Raw genomic sequence first — 19,715 nt, forward strand, 5'->3', positions numbered from 1 at the left:
GGTCACACATTCGCAAAAGCATTAACGGAATCAGGAGAGGGAGGGGTGAGGTGAATCCGCACTCACCTCACAACCATATCAAAACCAGCTCCAGTGCCTGGGCATGACAGGTATGCACCATCACACCCGCTCCTGGGCACGGGCGTGACAGGCGTGCACCATCACACCTGCTCCTGGGCATGGGCGTGACAGGCGTGCACCATCACACCTGCTCCATCTATTGGCTCTGGTTAAAATGCACCAATAAAATAAAATAATGGAAAAAATATTACTGGCTATGCTAACATAGTTCACTGGAATCCAACTGGTTTGTCATTTTTGTCTATATCTAACTTTGTAAAGTTTAAAGTTTCATCAGACATGCGATGGTTCTACACAGGAGTCCAGTCTCATGTTGTCTTTATTATGTATTTAAGAACTGTTATAATCACAACAATTTACAGCAGTAGGGAAGTAGCAAGAGATTGTTTTTTTTTAAAAAAAAGAAAAAAGAAAGAAAGAAAGAAAGAAAGAAAAAGAAAGAAAGAAAAGGGCTTCTACACTACCCAAGTGTGAACAGCTTTTCCATAGCTTTGTCTGCAACAAGAAAGACAACGGAGTGAGGCCAAGCTCCCAAGCCAAATCCATATTCAACAACAGGTGGGCAAGGAAGGGCTTGACAAGAACAAAGGCCGCGCCTAAAGCAGCAATACCACCAGTCATTAATGGATACCTCATTCTCTGCAAAAATAGGATTAAAAAATTTGACAAGTGTCTATAATCTTTTGTTTCCCTGGTAAAAATGCAGCATGGTTTCCAGGTAAAGTTGAGTAGCCTTGGAGGAAAGCGGTGTCAAAGGCGTGGTTCTGATCTCTGCTGAGCGTAAGCCCTCCCTGTGAAGCAGACTGTGGGTGGGCATGAGCAGGGGCCTGATTCGGATCTGGGTTAGCAGAGCAGGGAGACCGCGGGTCCAGATGCTGCAAGCCGGAGGGGAGAGCACCCTGAAAACACGACGCCCTTTGAACACTTGCAGAAGCCTTCAGATGAGAAGGCAGCTATTGGGGAGCACTTGGTTGGTTTAAGGCAGCTGTCTGCGTCAGCGAGAGTAGGGCGGCCCTCTCTGAAGGTCACTGCTGCAGCCCGGCCACAGCTTTCAGATGTAGAAATGCTTGGCTTTCTTATCAGCCATCAGTAATCTCCAGGCCATCTTTCCCCTGTTCTCCCAGGAGTCACTAACCAGAGTGCTGGTGTTTGGGTGGCCTTTCTCTCAAGAAGGCACCTTCGAATGCCACTTAACCTCTGCAGGCAGCTTCCACAATCACGGCAGAAATGAGACAAAAAGCTTTTAGAGAAAATGTCCCTGCCACCATTGAGAACTTCATTTTTGAGTCCTGATGCATCTGTTAATACACACAGGAGCCTTCTGGGGACATGGGGATGAGGCCAGAGCCACCCTAAGTGTTCATGTTAGAGGATTCACTCCTCATATTCAATGTCAAATAGATTTTCTGAGACAATCAGGACAAAAGTCTAAACAAGGAAGGTGCAGGGCCAGGACAATTGCCGTGGGAGGCGCTCCTTCCGGAGCTGTTGTGCTTGCCTTTGTTCCGGTCTGCTATTTTTAAAAATGTTTCTTTCTGTAATTGTCGGAAGTTGCTTTCTGTGTTTGCAAGATTCTGTTACTATTAGCTAAAGCCAGTTGTTACAAAGAGGGCTGTTGGGAAACGGAGGGGAGGATACATCAGCAGAGCCCACAGCCTGCATCCTGCCGAGGACTCTGAAGCCATGACCTGCAGGGCCAGCATCACCTAGGGGGATCCTAAAAAAATCCCAGTTCTTGGACTTCACCCTCAACCTACTGCATCTAAACAGTAGCCAGCCAGTGTTTGGAGAAGCCTTTCAGGCGAGCCCAATGCACATAAATGCTTCAGAAACACTGTTTTTAAGGAAAACCATTTATAATTTACAAAGCCCAGCTGCCATAGAGAGCGATAAGCGACGTTTAGAACACGATTGGCGTATTGTTTATGACAATGGCGTGCACATGTTTGATATGAAAGGAAACGAGAATTATTCTCTTCGAAGCTAAACTCCATATGGTGTTTGAGTCTATAAAGGGAGGGGTGGGGAAAGATCCATTCAAGATTGTTTCAGCTAAAATCTGAAAATATGTATATCACCATTTCAAGTAAGTATATCAGCAGTACATAGAGCTTACTAAGTGTATGTCAGTGATATAGGCTCACAGACTCGGTTAGATGCTTAAATAACCAGATAGCTATTCAAACACAATTGGCATTTCTCTCTGTACTGATAAACACATCCGACCTGAAGCCTATGGTGCCTAACAAGCCTCTTGTAGAATAGATGTGCTATATTTCCCATTTACTAATTCTTTCATAGTATAAAATTATGCCTCCCCCAGAGTGGCCCTTCTAAGTCATAGTCCAATTGAGGGTCCAAATGCATTTAGTTATCCTATCCAGGAGCCCTTTTAGCAAGACAAGAACACACTGCACACTGCTTATGATTCCAGTTTGGCTTTGATCTGAGCTGCCAGCCACAGGCAGGCCAAGTCCAAGGGTCATGAAGAGCAGGGTGAGCTCGGCTGGGACTGCAAGGAAAGCAATCACAACTTCTCGCTCTTCATCCCATCAGCCACTGATTTGTGCCAACTTAATACCTTTAGACGCAACAGCCTTTTAAAGGCCGCTAATAAGCAGCATTTTATCACGGGCCCCGACAAGCCATCTCCACTGCCCAGAACCAGCAGGGCTGGCGCAGACGGAACCCTGACAACCAGCACCTACCTGTCCCCAGGTTTGGAGCTCCGTGGCTTCTTCACTTGTGCATACAGTGTGTCCATCAGATGCCCTTCCCTGGGGCTCTGGGGTCTGGCATTGAGAGCCAAGCAGCCTTCATAGGATGACATGCCCCCATGCAGCATCTCCTCGTCACAGCCAAACGTCCGATGGTAGTCCTGGATTTCAGCATAGTCGCGCTCTCGAGCCTGCCGCTCCCTAAATTCGCGCGTTTTGGCTTGAATCCTGTAAAATCAGAACAATGCTGAAGCAGGAGAAATTATTCCTTTTCTATGAAGCGATGCAGGCTTCTTCATCGAGCTGTGTTGTGGGATGTACTTTGCTTCATGCAGTTCTAGGGGAGGTGTGTGATGAGCGATGACTTACACACATTTTAGAGTCTCACTTAATGTCATACACACTAAACGTCATCATTTTGTGCATGTCGATTAGACTCGGTGATAAAGTGATCTCGCACTGATTAGCTGACATCAAGAAATAAAAACAAGGGCCTGAGAGACAACTCAGACGGTCAAGTGCTTGCTGCTGAGGACTGAGTCTGAGTCCCAGGTCGCACAACAAGCACAGTGGTACAGGCACCTATAGTCCCAGCCCTGAGGAGACAGGATAAGCCCTAGGACTCGCTGGCCAGCAAACCAGTGAGCTGCAGTGTCCGTGAAAGAGCATGCATCAAAAATAAAGATGTGGAGTGACAGAGGAGGACAGCTCATGGTGACCGCTAGCACCTGCATCATCTGCATGCCTGTGCACACGATGACACGTATAGCCAACTACTTTTCTGGTTGAATTTCAATCCTGCCCCATGGGTAAAAATTAATGCCTGATACTATAAACCTGTCAGAAGCCCGAGGCTGGAAAGGTCATCGGAGCTTCAAAGCCATTACCTACTGTTGTTTTATTCATTTAACTTGGTGGCAAACTGCATGTATGTGTAGGTGTGATGGATACACATCTGTCATGTAATTGCATGTATGTGTAGCTGTGATGGATACACATCTGCCACCTGTCTGCATGGATGTGTAGGTGTGATAAATACACGCTGCTCAGAGAAAAACCACACCACATGGAGATCTGTGAAGCCTCAGCATGAGCGCTTATCCTACTGCAACAGTGGCAGAGTCCCCCAGATCAGAGTTTTGATTTCAAGTTTTTCAGACAGAATGGAATTCCAGTATCGATTAAAGACAGAAAAGACACCCGCACAATCAACTCCTGACATAAAACTGCCTACATTAAAGCTAGAAAAAGATCTTACATGATCATTTTACTGACTTAAAGATTTTACTAAATTAGCTTATACAGAGACCCCCTTCAAATTATGTTGATATTAATTTTTGCCCTAATTAAAAAATAATAATTCTCAGTTAAATTTTGATAATTTTGGAAAGGGAAGTATTTCCATTACACACTTAGAATTGAACTGCTTATCTAAAAGTAGTGGAGCCACGGCAAAGAAGCGGGGAAAGTACCCTTCTCCTGGGGATGGATGTGTATGAGACTTCAAGGCAAACCCTGCAAGGCTCTGTGAAGCATTCAGAATCACCGTGCACACACCTGCAGGCCATCATGGGTACAAATCCAGGAAACCATGCCTGAACATACATGTGATGCCTTATCCTCATCTTTCTGTTTCAATTCCGTGTCTCTGTTTTGGCATTTCCATGTGCGTATGGGAGCCCACAGGAGCCAGAAACATGCACTCCCTGGAGCTGAACCCACAGGTGCACTCTCAACCAACCAATGAGGGTGCTGGGAATTGAACTCACTGAGTCATCTCTCAGTACTAACTCTTTGGATGTTTTTAAGACAAAAAGTGATTTGTTAAAAAGCTATGCACCAAAATATTCCACAAAAACCATGTGTTTACAGTACCAGTTTTCACAATCGTTTTGATGGGGAATTCAACCTAAGTGGTCAAAAATGGATAGATTTTTAAAGAAAATGTGGGATATATATACAAATGAGTACTATTCAGCCATGTAAAGAATGGGACTCTCTCTGTGAGGGCAGCGTGAATGAGGTCAGAGGACATCATGCCCAGTGACAGAAGCCAGATGCACAGACGGACATCTCCCAGCAGTGAGTCAAACAGTGGCTGCCAGAGGCTGTGCGGGGCTGCATGGGGGATGGGGAGAGGTTGCAGAGAGGTCAAAGTCACAGCGATGAAGCCAGGTCGGAATCTCATTTCTGTTGCACAGTGCAGTGACCTCAGCTAGCAGCAATGTGCACCCAGAAACAGAAGTCAGGATTTGAAGGCCGTGTTTGAGCAGACGGCTACAGTCATCTCCCCGACTTGATCATTACACCACGTATGAAAGGATCATACCATGCCCCAGACCTAAGCACAGTCATGCTAAAATAAAAATGGGAAACTCAGAAGACTTCTTTCTGTGGAGTAGTACTTCAGATTCATTGTAATGCTTTATTCCATTTTCCTTTCTTCATATTTGCATAAACGACACCTGCATTATATATTGAAAAGAACCTAGAAAAGATACCCAGATCATGTGGAGACCATGCCACGGGTATGTATACATGTGTGAGAGAGAGAGAGACAGAATGGAAATGGCCAATTTTAGAAAGTCTTCAACAATCCTAGGCACCAAGGAACTGCAAACTAAAACTACCCTGAGATCCCTGTCACCCCAGTCAGAACAGCTGCCATCAAGAAAGCCGAGAATCAACGCTGGAGAGGATGTGAAGAAAGGGGAATCCTTATTCACTGTTGAGGGATCCACCATTCACTCCAGCCATTCCTCTCTGGGCGCACACCCAGAGACCTCCACACCCTATGATAGAGATATTTGCACCCTCATATTTATTGCTGCTTTACCACAGCAAGGAAATGAAACTAATCCCATTGCCCAAACATGGATGAATGGGTAATGAAAATCCAGGACATATATAAGCTGGATACCAAAGAAAAAAGAAATGACAAAACTTACAGGGACAAGGACAAACAGAATATGTAAAATTAAAAATAAATGCATGGTCTCCTTCATAGGCAGATCCTCTTTTGTAACGTGTGTGTGTGTGTGTGTGTGTGTGTGTGTGTGTGTGAGAGAGAGAGAGAGAGAGAGAGAGAGAGAGAGACAGCCAGACAGAGACAGACAGAGTTTAGGTAAACAGAGGTGCGTGAGGGCACATTCTAGCACACAGAAGGAGAGCAGGAACAGGTAAATACTGAGTGATGAGGAAAGACAAAATGGAGGCAACAGAAACTCAAGTCATGGAAGAGGGTATAAAGCTAGCTGTTTTTCTAGTTTTAATTCTGTCGTGTTTCTTAAACTTCCAGTGCTGAATAAGTACATAAAACTGTATTTGACAGTGAAAACGTAAATTCAACATGAAGTACCCCTGCTCCAGAACAGCTGTTCTAAGTACAGACGCCCACCGAGAACTGTGGACATGGGTTTGGTTAATTTGGCTTCAAGATGCTTTTTATCAGCAAGTTATTTATAACAAAGTTTTAATAAATGAAAAACTAAAAAAAATAAGGTTTATATAATTTAAAAAACACTAAATGCACATAAGACCTGTCAACTGAACACCTGAGCATTTATACCACGAATAAAACCTACATCCATGCAAAAGTACGTGCCTACTGTTTGGGATCAATTTATTTAAAAATTGAAAATAACAACAAAAGAATAATCATCTCATCAACTCTGACATGTCCATGTCACAGAATGCCTGGGCTCAGCAGTTCCCAGGAACAAACGGTTGCTACACAGAGCAGATAGAATCACCCCAGGGCAACACAGTGAACAGCCACCCCCACAATTTCCTTCTGTACAACCTCAACACTGCCCAGAGGCAGGAAGAGAATTCCAGTTTCCAGGGCTCAGCTGGGGGGCCTGGGGAGTGGGAGGGGCTTTCTGAGGTGCAGCTTCTTTTCTTGACAGTGGTCAAGACCTTCCATGCTCCTGGAAGGTACGGGCCTATCTTGTCTCTGGTCCGTGTCTTGGCTGTGCCTACTGTACCTAGTGCTGACCAGAGTGACCCGTGGGAAGAATCCGGGTGAAGGGAACATGAGGCCTTACAAATTCTTTGTCACTTACTGTAAATCAAAATAAATTTTTTTTATGTATATGTATGGGGCAGAGCTAAAGGAGTGTCACATGACAACCAAAGTTCTCACTTTCCTCCCTTCCCAACTATATCTCAAATATTGTTTACAAAGGATCAAATTTCTCTAATTTTTCTTTTCTTTTTAACTTTAAATTTTATTTACTTATTTAGTGTGTGCACGCGTGCTCTCGGGCGTGTGTATGTGTATGTGCTCAATGCAACAGTACACACGTAGAGGCTGGGGACAACTTGTGATTGCTTCTCTCTGCCTGTCACGGGTTCTGGGGATCTAGCTCACGTGGTCAGAGATGGGCACCAAATTCTTGCAAGCTGAGTCCTCTTACTGGCCTAGTTTTTCTTATTTTGCAGCGAGGAGACGGAAGTACTTAATGCATCCCACTCAGCATTTCCTGGGAAGACCCTCTGAAAAGGGGCCAGCACCTGACGATGTCTGACAAGACTTCAGTTTAGCTGTTCCCAGCAGAGAAATCGCCAAGACACTTCCAAGGTAACCAGACTCCCTAGAAATATCTTAACCTCCTGAGCTGGAAACCAGGGCCTTGTTAGAGATGCTCTATACTCAGAAGTTAAGAATTCTCCTGGGAAAGACCTAGATTCTAATAGCAGGGTTCCTGTAGAATAGTCACAAGGGAAACCGGGATATAACTTCTAATGTCAGTTTAGTAAAGCAAAGAGCAGATTTTTTCTACATTCCCTGCTACAGTTATGATCGTCAAGGACATAATCATAAAAATCAATTACTACTGGGTATCCAAAATGAAAGCGCTGCATAGTTAAGAGATAATTTTACTCTCTGCATCATAACTATTTTCTCAACTCAGGTTCAACCAAAAAAAAAAAATCAAAACAAAGACTCTAAACAACAGGAAGAAAGGAGCCATTTTTTTAAGCTTAACAGACTATTAGTCTGAATCTTAATTACTACGTCTAACAACCCACTTTACTATGAGACAATATCAGGTCACTTTAGATAATCATCTCATCAAAAGCCCGGGTTTGGGCATTCACGTCAATCTGTCTGTCTACGTCTCATGGTGCTGTTATGGAATCTATGGCCCCACACATGTTGGGCAAGGGCTTTGCCACTCAACCATTTCCCCAGCCCGTTCTTCACTGTTACACTCTGCTAAAACATGCAGGCAGACCTTGCACGGACAAAGGTCCTGCCTTGGTTTCCCAAGTTGAAGAGGCTGCAATCCAGCTCTGCTATCCCAAGGCTTTTGTTTCAGAATCTGCTAAAATTTTGGTGGGGGGTTGGGGAGGAAAACAAATCACAGAGCAGCTGGGCACTCTTTAATTCTATTACATGGGAGGCAGAAGAAGGCGGATCTCTCTGAATCTGAGACCAGCCTGGTCTACAAGAGCTAGTTCCAGGATAGCTAGGGCTGTTACATGGAGAAACCCTGTCTTGAAAAATCAATCAATTAATCATCAAGCAAACAAACAAACAAACAAAAACCAAAAAACCACAAAGCTAAAGTTTAAATTTAGAGCCTTCAGAACTGAAAAAGAATGGCTCCCGTTGGTTTATAAATGAACTGTATGCAATGGCACAAGAGCCTCGGGCCATTAAAAGCGAGGCTATGGAGCTCTGGGAGAAGCTGTCGTCCGGAAGAGCACACACACAGGCTCTCCAGGAGTCCCGCATCTAAACTGCCACTCCAGTCTGCCAGCACATCTCTTTCTCAACGCTGCTGATGGTGCCTGGATTTGAATGGCCTGTCAAAACTAGAGAGAAATTAATATTCACTGGGAGCCATTTTCCATTGCATGTGTGTGGATGGAAGGTGTGCTCCTGTGTGTGTACAAGGTCAGGGATGACCCAGTCAGGTGCCTTTCTTAATTGCTTTCCACCATCCCCAAACCTAGAGCTCACCAAGTCAGCTACACTAGCTATGCAGTGAGGGCCCTTGATTCTCTTTCCATCCCTAGCACTGAGATTCCGGGCATGCAGAACCAAACCCATCTTCTTATGGGTACACTGGAGACCATGCGCTTGTTCTTATACTTGCATGACAAGAGGTTCACCCACTGCGCCATCGTCCCAACCTCAGGGGACACTTTCTAAGAGGCCGGTTTCTCAGTTTATCAGCACGAGGTACTATCGATAAGACCTAGCTTCACTACTTCTGTCCTTGAACCCGAATCTGCACCGTGTGGCTGAGCACCAGCGGCCATCCAACTCAGAGAACAACCGTCCGCTCTGAGAGCACCCATTTCCCTATCTCAGCTCCAATCAGGAAAACTACTCTTTTTGATAATCTTGTTGTCACTTGTGTGTTTTAGCCCCAAATTTCCTTCCACCCTGGCAGCTCATGCTGGTGATATAACCTCAGTGTGAAAGTGTCAGCACACCTATGCGTTGACTAATGGGTCTGGCCAGGACCCCTGCTGTGTATCTCCAAGCCTGTTCTACAGAATAGCACCAAGGCAGTTTCTTGTGCAAACGGTACTGGAAAGGTAATCTTTAAAAAACAGTAAAAATCAGTCCTAGTAAAAAAAAAAAAAAAAAAAAAATCAGTCCTAGTTAGTCTGTCTGTCTGTCTGTCTCTGTGTGTGTGTGTGTGTGAGCGTGTGTGGCACACGCGTCTGTGTACTTTGTGGGGAACGTACAAGCAAAATGACTGTGAAAAGCATGAGCGTGCTGGACATGCAGCTGAGCTGGTGCCATGCCTGTCCAGGGTTCTCCTCCCAGCCCCTCACAAGCAGAGCATGCCGCTGCACCCCTGCAAACACAGCATCCAGGAAACAGCGGAGGGAGGACCAGAAGTTTGTCCAGCCCAGCCAGCCCGAGCTACGTGAAAGCCTGCCAAGTAAAAACTAAGAGGCAAAACAAAAACAAAAACCAAACTCTAAAATAGAAAATCAAATATGACTTTTCTTATTCACTTCTAAAATTCACCCTTCAAGTCTAGCTTATCCCCAAACCATTCATGGTGAGGGGCTTGCAGCATTCCTTATATCTGCATGCTACACAGATTCATTCTTGGGGGAGAAACTTACTTCAGAAAAAAATGTTTGTCTCAGGGGAGAAAAATATTTTCTATGTCCTAATAAGGACATCATGGTTTCTTTATGAAAATTTTTTAAAAAGCCCACTACCTGGCAGCAGAGTCCCTAACAGCTCCAGATGGTCACTGCTATAAAGAATGCCCCTCTATTCTTTTATTGAGGCCCTGGGGTCACGAATTATCTCTGAGATGTAGGGGTTATTCATGTTTCTGAACAGTTGGGTTTTGTTCAGCCTTAGCCACCCCATTTGTCTCAGGCTAGCCATCAGCTACAGTGGAGCAACGGGTGCCCCCAAACGCAGTGCGACCAATCACCCTCTCTCCCTTATCCACCTTTGACCATCCTTCCCGCCTGACTGCTCGGGGTTTAAATGAACCAGGCAGCTGCAGCTACAAAACCATCTCACACTGTTCCCCATCACTTACATGCAAGGGAAAAAAAAAATTAAAACGGCAGATTTATCAGATTTTGGAGAAACAAAAGGAAAGAACTTATTTTGATAAGCTATTTTCTTCAAACACATATTCACACCTCTCTTTTTGCAGGGGGAAAAAAAAAGAGATTATTCTCCATTACAATGAAATTGCATTGAAGCTGCATAGCAAAAATACACAAGATAATGTAATATCCTAAATAAAGCGGTAAGGTAAATTCCGCTCCTGCTGTCGCTGGATTCTTGCTAACTGTCTTTCTCCGGCTTGACATCAATTAATGATTTTAACTCCAGACTCTGCCACAGTGCCCACCACCCCTCTCTCTAATTAAAATGGATGAAGTGTGATGGGACGAAGCACACAAGATTTTGTTCTTATAACATTTCTATTCATTAGGAGTTGTGCTTTTATAATAAATGGCTTTCAGTGCTAACTGCAGCAGAGAAACATGAAGAGAACACGTTTGTGACGGAACACAGATAAAGGCTATGCTGTGTTGAAGTCTCCTAGCTACATACAAAATGCCCCTACTTCCAAAACAGGGGGATTTAATGCTGAGACTCATCCAGAGGGTGGGCGGCAGGACAAGAAGATGTGCACAAGAATGAAACCCCATGAAACAAAGCCCCGCTTAGAGGAACCGAACTCATGTCCGGCATCAGAACGGACCAGCATTTAGGGAGAGCATTTAAACGTCATAGACACAGTCCTTTCCATTTTCCAATATTTACGTCTTTCGTAAGGGGTTTCAAATGAGTGTGCAGGCAAGAAAATATTCAGTTTGGGGGACATGTCATGAATCCTTAATGAAGGAATTTTAGGTTTTATATTTTATGTAGAATTAACCAAAAGTTCAGAGACTCAAATAGCTCCAGTATAAAATAATGTCATAGAAGGATTGTGTCCCTACTAGTCCACTGAGTGGGTGGGAGATTTAGGTCAGGGTTAGGGTATGGGGAGAATGCTCTTTTCTGGTTTGTTTTCTATCTATTCTTCCATCCCAATCATTTTCCAAGGAAGTTATATTATCCCTCCTAGGGTTCATAACAAAAACAGCACAGAAGGGAAAACAGACTAAAGAAGACTTAGCACACATCACGAGCGCCAAAAATACACAATGGGACTTAGCACCCCACCATGAGTATCAAGCACGCAGCGTGATTGGCATCCATCAAAACCTTACGGACACAGCATGACTCAGCGCCATCCTCAATACCAATGCCCAGTGTACCGCCACCAGCACCAGTTTGTTACTCAGTTATTATACACCCACAACTCACATAAAACATAACATAAAACAGGCTTTTAAAAGTACTGAAATATAAGGACCCATAACTTGTTCCAATTCCTGAGTGCAACTGGTTTCTTTATGGACCAGTCACCTTTCGAAAGGTTTTTGTACTAAGCCCATGTACACTGTGAATTTACTGTGTCCAACTGAGTTCCTAGGACTCTGCACCATCAGAGGCACAGAGATAGATTAGAAGCCAAACTAAGAAATGAACTGTGCTTTGGGCACATCATTGACATAAATGAAGCTGTGACAGTAAAGGCATGGTTTCATCGGACGCATTCGACAATATATTATGAGAGTGTCTGAACTCTGCAGAAAGTACAGAGCAAGCATGTCTAGGCTATGACAGCCTCTGCAGTGTTGGCCAATGTCAAGGCATGGAAGCAAAGCAGGTCCTTCACTGCATCTGCTCATGAGTAACCCACACATCTGTGGATGACATGAGTCCATACACTGACCTGGTATGCTCTATGTTTGGGAGAAAGAAGCACTTTTAGGGCGAAAGTGATGAAGATGGTGAGGGAAGAGGAATGGAGCAGAGGAAGGAGGTACAAGAGACGACCAGGAGGCATGACTATGAGCACATGGGATAGCAACACAACGAAACCTTCTGTCTGTACAACCACTACACACTAATAAACAAACAAACAAAACAGAAGTGTGAAAAGTGGAAGAAGTCCTGCCCAGCACAGCAATGAGCTCACAGGAAAATCGGAGGGCCAAAGTCAACTCAACGATAGAATGCCTGGCGTGCCCAAGCCCCTGGGCTCCATTCTTAGACCTAACAAAGATAAAGAAGTGAGGAAATACATAGGACATAAATAAAAACAAATCCTGAGAGAACTGACTGGAACCACACATTCAAACGCCGCGTTTTATTATACAAGCCCTGCTCAATGTCTCTGTTTTCCTAGAGAGGTAGAGAGCAGAATGATTGATCCATTTAGAACAAAGACAAACGAGGAGCAAAATTCCCCAGAGAATGGTCAGTGAAAATGGCCCCAAGTTAATGTGTATAAAAGAAGCTGTTGGGCTGGGGTACAGTTCAGAGGAAGGGAGCTTGCTTGACACGTGTGAAACTTTCAAGTCAATCCCCAGAACTGCAAAATAAAACCAGAACCACCTTCAGACTCGAGAGAGCTACTTCTTCAGTTTTCCTACTCAATCCGTAGCATGAGATAGCCCATCTCTCGAAGTGTAAACACACATCTGCTCTCACAGGTGCTATACAAGCTAAGGATGAAATGAACCCACTCCAAGTGCAAATGTGAAAAGGCAAATTATTTCTAGGCACAGGGTACCCGGCTGTGGGCACTCAGGAAAGGCAATGCAAGGCAGAAGGCTGGACGTATGTGCCTGTAATCCCAGTACCGGGGAGGTGGAGATAACGCTTGCTGGTCAGGTCTAGGTTCAGTGAGAGACCCTTCCTTAAAACACAAAAACAAAACAAACTGAACAGAATAATAAAGAGCAGCAGAGGAAGACCCCATGTTTCCACACAGATGCTCATCCCCATGGACATGTATTGTTGCACATCACACACACACACACACACACACACAGAGAGAGAGAGAGAGAGAGAGAGAGAGAGAGAGAGACCCGATAAATAAATAAGTTTAGTATCAATGTGTACCCATACACTATGTAAAAAATCTTTAACTAAAACCATAAAATTTCACTTAGGTTCAAATGAATATAAAAGTGCCTGCTTTTTTTTTCTTTTTAAAAGCCTTCCTTTGTGCTCCATTAATTCACAATCATCACACAGATATTAGAGCAAGTGCATTTAAGATAAAAGCAGTAGGCAGGAAGCCCTGGGTGAGGGCGGCTCCTCTCCCTGGGGCAGGGGCTGGCACCTACCTCTCCTGCTCTTCCTTCATGCGCACCCTGTCCTCTTCTGATGTGAAGGAGTCCTGGACTTTAATTCGGCCCATTTTTTCCACCTTGTCATCTTTTCGATGTTTGCCAAACCTGTTGGTGAACAGATACACAGTGAGCTGTCCTTCCTCAAACGAAGGCATGCTACTTACTGAGATGCTAGGTCATGCAGCCAGATGGCTCCTGAGTGGATCACCTTCAATTAAAAAATTCTATTAAATTTTAATTAGACTATTCCAGGCAACCTTTTTAAAGGACCATCCACAGCCCCTCAATATCTGTGTTTTGTGCCGTTTGACAAATAATAATAATAAAAACAACAACAATAATAAACTGAGCAAGGCTAATGAGTTTATTTTTCTGAAGGGCTAAAGAGTGTTCCAGTTTGCAGAGTGCTTAGCCAGCATGCATGAAACCCTGGGTTCCATATGTAGCATTCTCCCCCCCCCCCCCCACACACACACAAAAAAGACAAGAGGACCAGGAGTTCAAGGTCATTTTCATCTACAGAAAGAGCTCAATGTCAACCTGAACTATAAGAGATTCTGTCTCGAACACCACAGAAGAAAGACTCTCAGTTGATCCCACAAAACAAGCAAATAAATGAGCAGAAGGACGGGCTGAACACTTCAGACACCAGAAGAAGAAAGAAGTCTGCACAGAGGGAGCTCCTCTTAGACTGAAGACTGAGGATCCAGAATCATGTAGCTAATGATCTCTCCATAAGCAATGATTCGTCTCTCTTTTCAACGGGCAGGCTTATTGGGAACATTCATCATAGTTTAAAACCTGACAAACGTTTGCAGGGTTTAAAGCACCAAGGATAATTCACGCTGCTAGACCAGAGCTTATGAAACTGAAAGCTTTGGGGGCGTCTTCACCAAACACCCTCCTCAGTCCAGTGAGCAGCGGCAGGAGGTTGCCATCCCTCAGAAACCCACATTGGATGGAAACCAAACACAAGGAATGCACATGTGATCTGGCCTTGGTCTACACGCTGCTGAGGATAGACGCCGACCCCAGGGCTTTGAAGAAAATGCCAGGCTAGTCTAGGCTGGCATGCAAAACATCACAGATGCTTCCAGCTTCATATGGACTCTTTTTCCTGCTGTTATTTTCCTCTATAAAAAGCCTGTGTGCCCCGCGACGCTTGCCTTCCATGGTCGCCTAGATTCATGCATGAGGATTGTCAAGTTACCAGCTGTCTCAAAGAGGAAATCTCAGGCACACAGTTGCACAAAGAAATGCTCATTAATAATAAAAAGGGGGGATGCGGGGAGAGCTGGGTTTCTATCTGAGGAGGCGACACAGGGCAGAAAGGGGCAAAACCATGAATGTGAGACGGAAAACTCCTCATCCCCATGTACCTGAAGCCTCTGTCTAGCTGAGAATCGAGAAATGAACATGAATAACAAACCTGCGATATCTTAGGAATCTTATTCAAAACCCTCTTTACAGTAAAAGGGCCTATCTTAAACACTTGTACAAATTTATCAGTCTGCAATTGCATCCCAGCCACCTCTGGAGCCATCCTATGATCTCAGTTAGAGGCGGACAAGGCTCCTGAGAAAGCCACTGAACAACAACATCCCCAGAGTTCCCACATTCTGCCCACAGTTATCACTGGGACATTTGAAGAGGTGCTCTCCCTGGAGAACCCTCTAACTGCATCCGGGTGTGTCTTTTCCTCCCCTTGAGCAACCATGTTCTTCCAGTCCCTTTGCCCCGCCATGTTTGAAATTCTTGTTTAAAGGATCCTTTAATGAGAACCTATACCCGCCCTCTTAGGGGTGCCATATCCATTCCCCAAATGTCTTTCTGCTTTTTAAATAAACAGCGCTTTGCTCATCCTCAAATTCTTTTCTGCATCAGAGCCAAAGGGACCTGGTTTCACCCAGAGCTTAGGGGAGCCTTTCACGTTGCTGGTGATGACAGAGCAGGCCTATGGCTCCCTCTCTAACGCTGCCAGCTGGCAGAGGGACCAGGAATGAGGTTGATAGAGACAAACCCACATCAAAATGAGAGGGGCAAAGCCTTGCACAGTCGACAGATAAGAGAAAAAGATTTCAAGCCGCGGCTTGGTTAGTGGCACAGATCATTTCTTATTAGTATAAACCTCATTTGAAACACCCGGCCGCACATGAACGACGTAGATCAGACCTCAGGTGCACTGTGTTTGTCAAAGCAACACCATGACAGCATTATGCCAGAAAAACTCCACATGCTGTCACTACTAACATCGTATATTCTAATGCGAAAAAAATGATCAAACCTGGCTACAAGTTAATTCTGTAAAGCAAATCGGTCCTTGATATTTGATCTTAGTTGGAAAGTAGATAGTAACTACAACTGAAAGAGGAAGTGAAAACAGGGAAGAAGAAAAAACTTGATTAATCTAGAATCAGCCCACTTTTCACAAAGGACAAAAAATGTACTGGGATTTTAAAACTTATTTATACACACACACACACACACACACATGAATGAACACACACATGTGTCTTTATAAAAGCACACATGTGCGCACACACACACATGTGAAGACTGGGAGTTAAGCACTACAAAGTTAAACTTTATAGAACGAACAAATCAAACAGCAAATAGGAGACGTGCATCCTAGGAAACGTCATCTCAAGCATCACGTTCAGTCACTCATCAAGGCTATTCAGCATCTGCTTGCGTAAGAACGAGCTTATCTATAGTACCGAGCTACACGCGGCCCAGAAAACATGCCATGTTGCTGTGGCATCGTGGAGCCTCCATTCTGGCTTGCGTTTAGCCGGCAGCAGGATGAGCTGGGCGAGGGAGCACACAGAGCTGCGTGTGAAGAAGATGGACAAAGTGAGCCAGAGATTTTCTGTTAGAGAACTGAAGACAGCTTTCCTGAGAAGATGACATTGAACACAGACCAGTGAGCCTGCGGTAGCCAGCCACGCTGGGAAGCCAGCAAGACAGTCTGAGGCTGGGGCTCGAGTGGGCAAAGAGCGTGACTGTTGGGCCTGGGTTCCACCCCAGTACCCACAAACACACCTGTAATCCCAGCTCCGGGGAGGCACTGGCAGGAGAAACAGGAGTTCAAGGTTACTCTCAGCTTCATACCAAGTATGAGTCTAGCCTGGAATGTATAAAACCTTGTCTTAAAAGACAACATGAGGAAAAGAGTTGGCACGAGGGACCTGAGGCAAGATAGAATGAGGAATCACAAGGGCCACCAACCCAGGAGTGACACAGGGCAGCATCTGATACTAATGGTGTAAGAAGCTGAGTCCTTGAAGGGGGATGCCAGAGACTGTGGCACACGTAGGTGTCCCGGGGGTCAGAGCAGGCAGGAGAGGTTAACAGACAGAAAGACTAGGGTTTGCAGACGGGAAGCCACGGGCATGACAGAAGATCATTGTTGCCTTTAAGGGCTGGAAGACAGAGCTGCTACCCAGTGGCACACATAGGGCTGGGAGGAGCGATGTCTGGTGGCTGAATGCCACCTGGGGTTGTCCTTTGACCACGACCCACAAACATACATGCACACATATATCAAAAGATCTAAGTTCAAATAAATACATATTGTGTTTACTTGTAATTAGCTAAAAAGGTAAATGATTACAGGCATTTATTCTTCAGTTTGTAAATGTCCCTCGAATGACACGCTGTTATCATAGTGACTCAAGTTACTGTCACTGAGAAGACCACGTCTGTCTGTGCACTGAGTAACCTTATTGGGAAAACCGAAGTTGACTGATTTGTGCATGTTTTTGAAGCCAGGCCTTATGCATGTTACACAAATGTTCTACCACTGAACTAACAAAGTTGGAAAGACTCAGCTGTGTATGTAATCTTCTTTATAAACCAGGGATGAGTGTTTGACAAATGGCCACTTTCCAATGTCACACTGACCTCAGATCAGCTAGACAAGGGACCGGAGAGTCACAACGCAAGTCAGGTCACCCGAGAGTGGTTATGGGAAAGAGGTGGGGTAAGGCATGCCTTTGGTCATGAAGAGAAAAGCCAAAAGCAGGTAAAACAACCCCAATGGATGCAGAAACGGCCATTTCTATGCAGAAAGAACCATCACTAACAATTATCGCCTGCTACGTTCTCCTTGATATTAACCCACCGTACTCGTTCTTAGTGAAGCGCATAAACCCTGCTGAAATAGCGTGCCATTTAAACTGTGATAATTCTACTGCTTCTAAATTTAGAAGTCTTTAGAAAAATCATGCTGAATGACAACACAGTGCTCTGCTCTAGATAAAATAAAAACGCCCATCGGTTGCACCGAGAGGGCCTCCCCCAAAACAGTGTTTTAAAATATGAAACAGGAAAGAGAAGGTTGTAACAACAAGCTGCCATATATGAAAATAGCATCTCCAGAACCAATTATTTTATAGTCTTTGAAGAATAGGTTTTAAAATAATATTTTCTTTGAAAAAAAAAACCCAAGTGAAATGTCATTGAAGTCTAATATTTCACTGCTAATTACCAGGGTTCTCTGACTCAGGAGGACTCTGCCATATGTGTCTGACTATTTACCTCAGGAAATCCGCAGGTTAGAATAAACGATAGTGTGTTGCAAATGATACTGTATTGCTGTGGAAGAGGTCTTAACTGGATCAAATACCAATTTGGCCTCAGCCCCCAGAGACTAGGACCTCCAACCAGGCACCATGGCGAAGCCCTACAAGACTTGGTCTAGTATTCTGCTCATCATTTCCAGACCCTTGGCCTTGCATGATTCAGCCTATCACTTCCTTTGTCTGAGGATTCAGTTTTTCGTTCTGGAACCTCTCAGCTGTTTTAGCTGGCTCCTGGCCAGCAATGTATACCGTCTTTGGACACTGCTAGGGGTGACAATGCTGCCACTTGCTCTGAAGACCCCTCAGGAATATCAGCTGCCCAGAGAGCCAGCTGAAGACCGCAGACAGCAAAATACAAGACCAGCCTAGTCCCCACGCAATGCATGCATACGCTTGCCCCGTCAAAACAAACCACCGCTTCCACTGTTGCTGGGGAAATGCTGAGGCCATGGTCCCCTGGAGCTGTTTTTGCCTTAAGTTGTTTTAGAAAACCTTTTCCAGTTGATTCTGGTGATATTAATGTATTTTTCTACCTCCTAGATTTATCAACTTCCTTTAATGTATTGCTTTGTTGGGGCTCCATAGTGAAATGCCTGTGAATGCAATATGACAAACTGCTCCCAGTCCTGCCACCCTGCCTGCCCTGCCATGATGGAGGGTGAGCCACAGACGTCCTTCCTTCCTTAAACGGACTTTCCCAGGTGTTTCGTCATAGTAATGAGAAAAGTACCTGACGTGCCCTTGTAGTCTTGAACGCAACTTGTAAACTTCCTTGTGTTTAAAACCCTAACCTCTCTAGATATTCTTTAATATATAAATTTAGTTATTTAGTTTACATTCCGGCAGCCTCCTCTCTTCCCAGTTTCCCCCCTCCATACACACACCCCAGTTCTGTCTCTGCCCCTCCACAATCCACTCCTCCTCCATTTCTATTTAGGAAAGGCCCGGTGTCCCATGAATACCAACAGAGCACAGCCTATCAAACTGCTGCAAGACTAAGCACCTCACTCTCTAGATTTCATACGGAGAAACAAAACAAAACAGAACTCTAGACATACATCTTTGTAGATTGTTTTTTACACTCCTAACATGGCAGATAGACATTGATAGGTTTCTGGAAATGAAAAGCTATAAGAAACAGAGGCCCAGGAGTCTCTGGGAGCCGTCCAAAGCCACACTGTAGGCTGGGACTAGAGAGAGGCAAACCTCATGGTTAGTTTGGGGGGTGGAGTCTTGAACTGGACACTCCCAAGAAAATAAAATCTAGCATCCATTGGAAGTACACTCTGGGCTCTTCCTAAGTGAGACACACAATCGGCCCTGATGATGCCTGTTTTAGTATGTAATTACATTTTACTGGAATTGACTGAGTTCTTACGCTGTACTTTGTCTCAATGGCTCCCACATCAGCTTTTGAGAAAAGTGCTATTCTCCCATAGGAGGGACCCTGAGCCGGGAGCCCAGGGGAATCTACTGACAAAAAGGCAGCACCATGACCCAAGTTCTCACCCAAGTTTTCTCAACCCAACCCCAACACCCAGGGCGCGAGGAACCAAAGATGGCCTCCATGCTGTTATGTACAGAGCAGTTAACTGATTCCTCGTTAAAAATACACAAGAAAGGGTTGGAAGAT

The 19,715-nt window shown here is 44.7% G+C and overlaps 1 protein-coding gene across 13 annotated transcripts in view; it reads right to left on the reverse strand.

The window, feature by feature from the left end:
* Nucleotides 1-19,715, reverse strand: part of Pard3 (par-3 family cell polarity regulator) — a 501,294-nt gene that overhangs the window by 116,454 nt on the left and 365,125 nt on the right. For all 13 annotated transcript variants that reach the window (XM_041649748.1, XM_041649755.1, XM_041649756.1 and 10 more), the window contains 2 exons: nt 13,494-13,604; nt 2,790-3,026 (listed from right to left, as the gene is read on the reverse strand). In XM_041649748.1, the coding sequence (XP_041505682.1) occupies nt 2,790-3,026; nt 13,494-13,604 (348 nt within the window). The remainder of the gene's footprint in view (nt 1-2,789; nt 3,027-13,493; nt 13,605-19,715) is intronic.

This window comes from Microtus oregoni, unplaced genomic scaffold (genome assembly GCF_018167655.1).
Source record: "Microtus oregoni isolate MIOR12 unplaced genomic scaffold, Mior012 000004F_ref0000308, whole genome shotgun sequence".
NCBI classification, from domain to species: Eukaryota; Metazoa; Chordata; class Mammalia; order Rodentia; family Cricetidae; genus Microtus; species Microtus oregoni.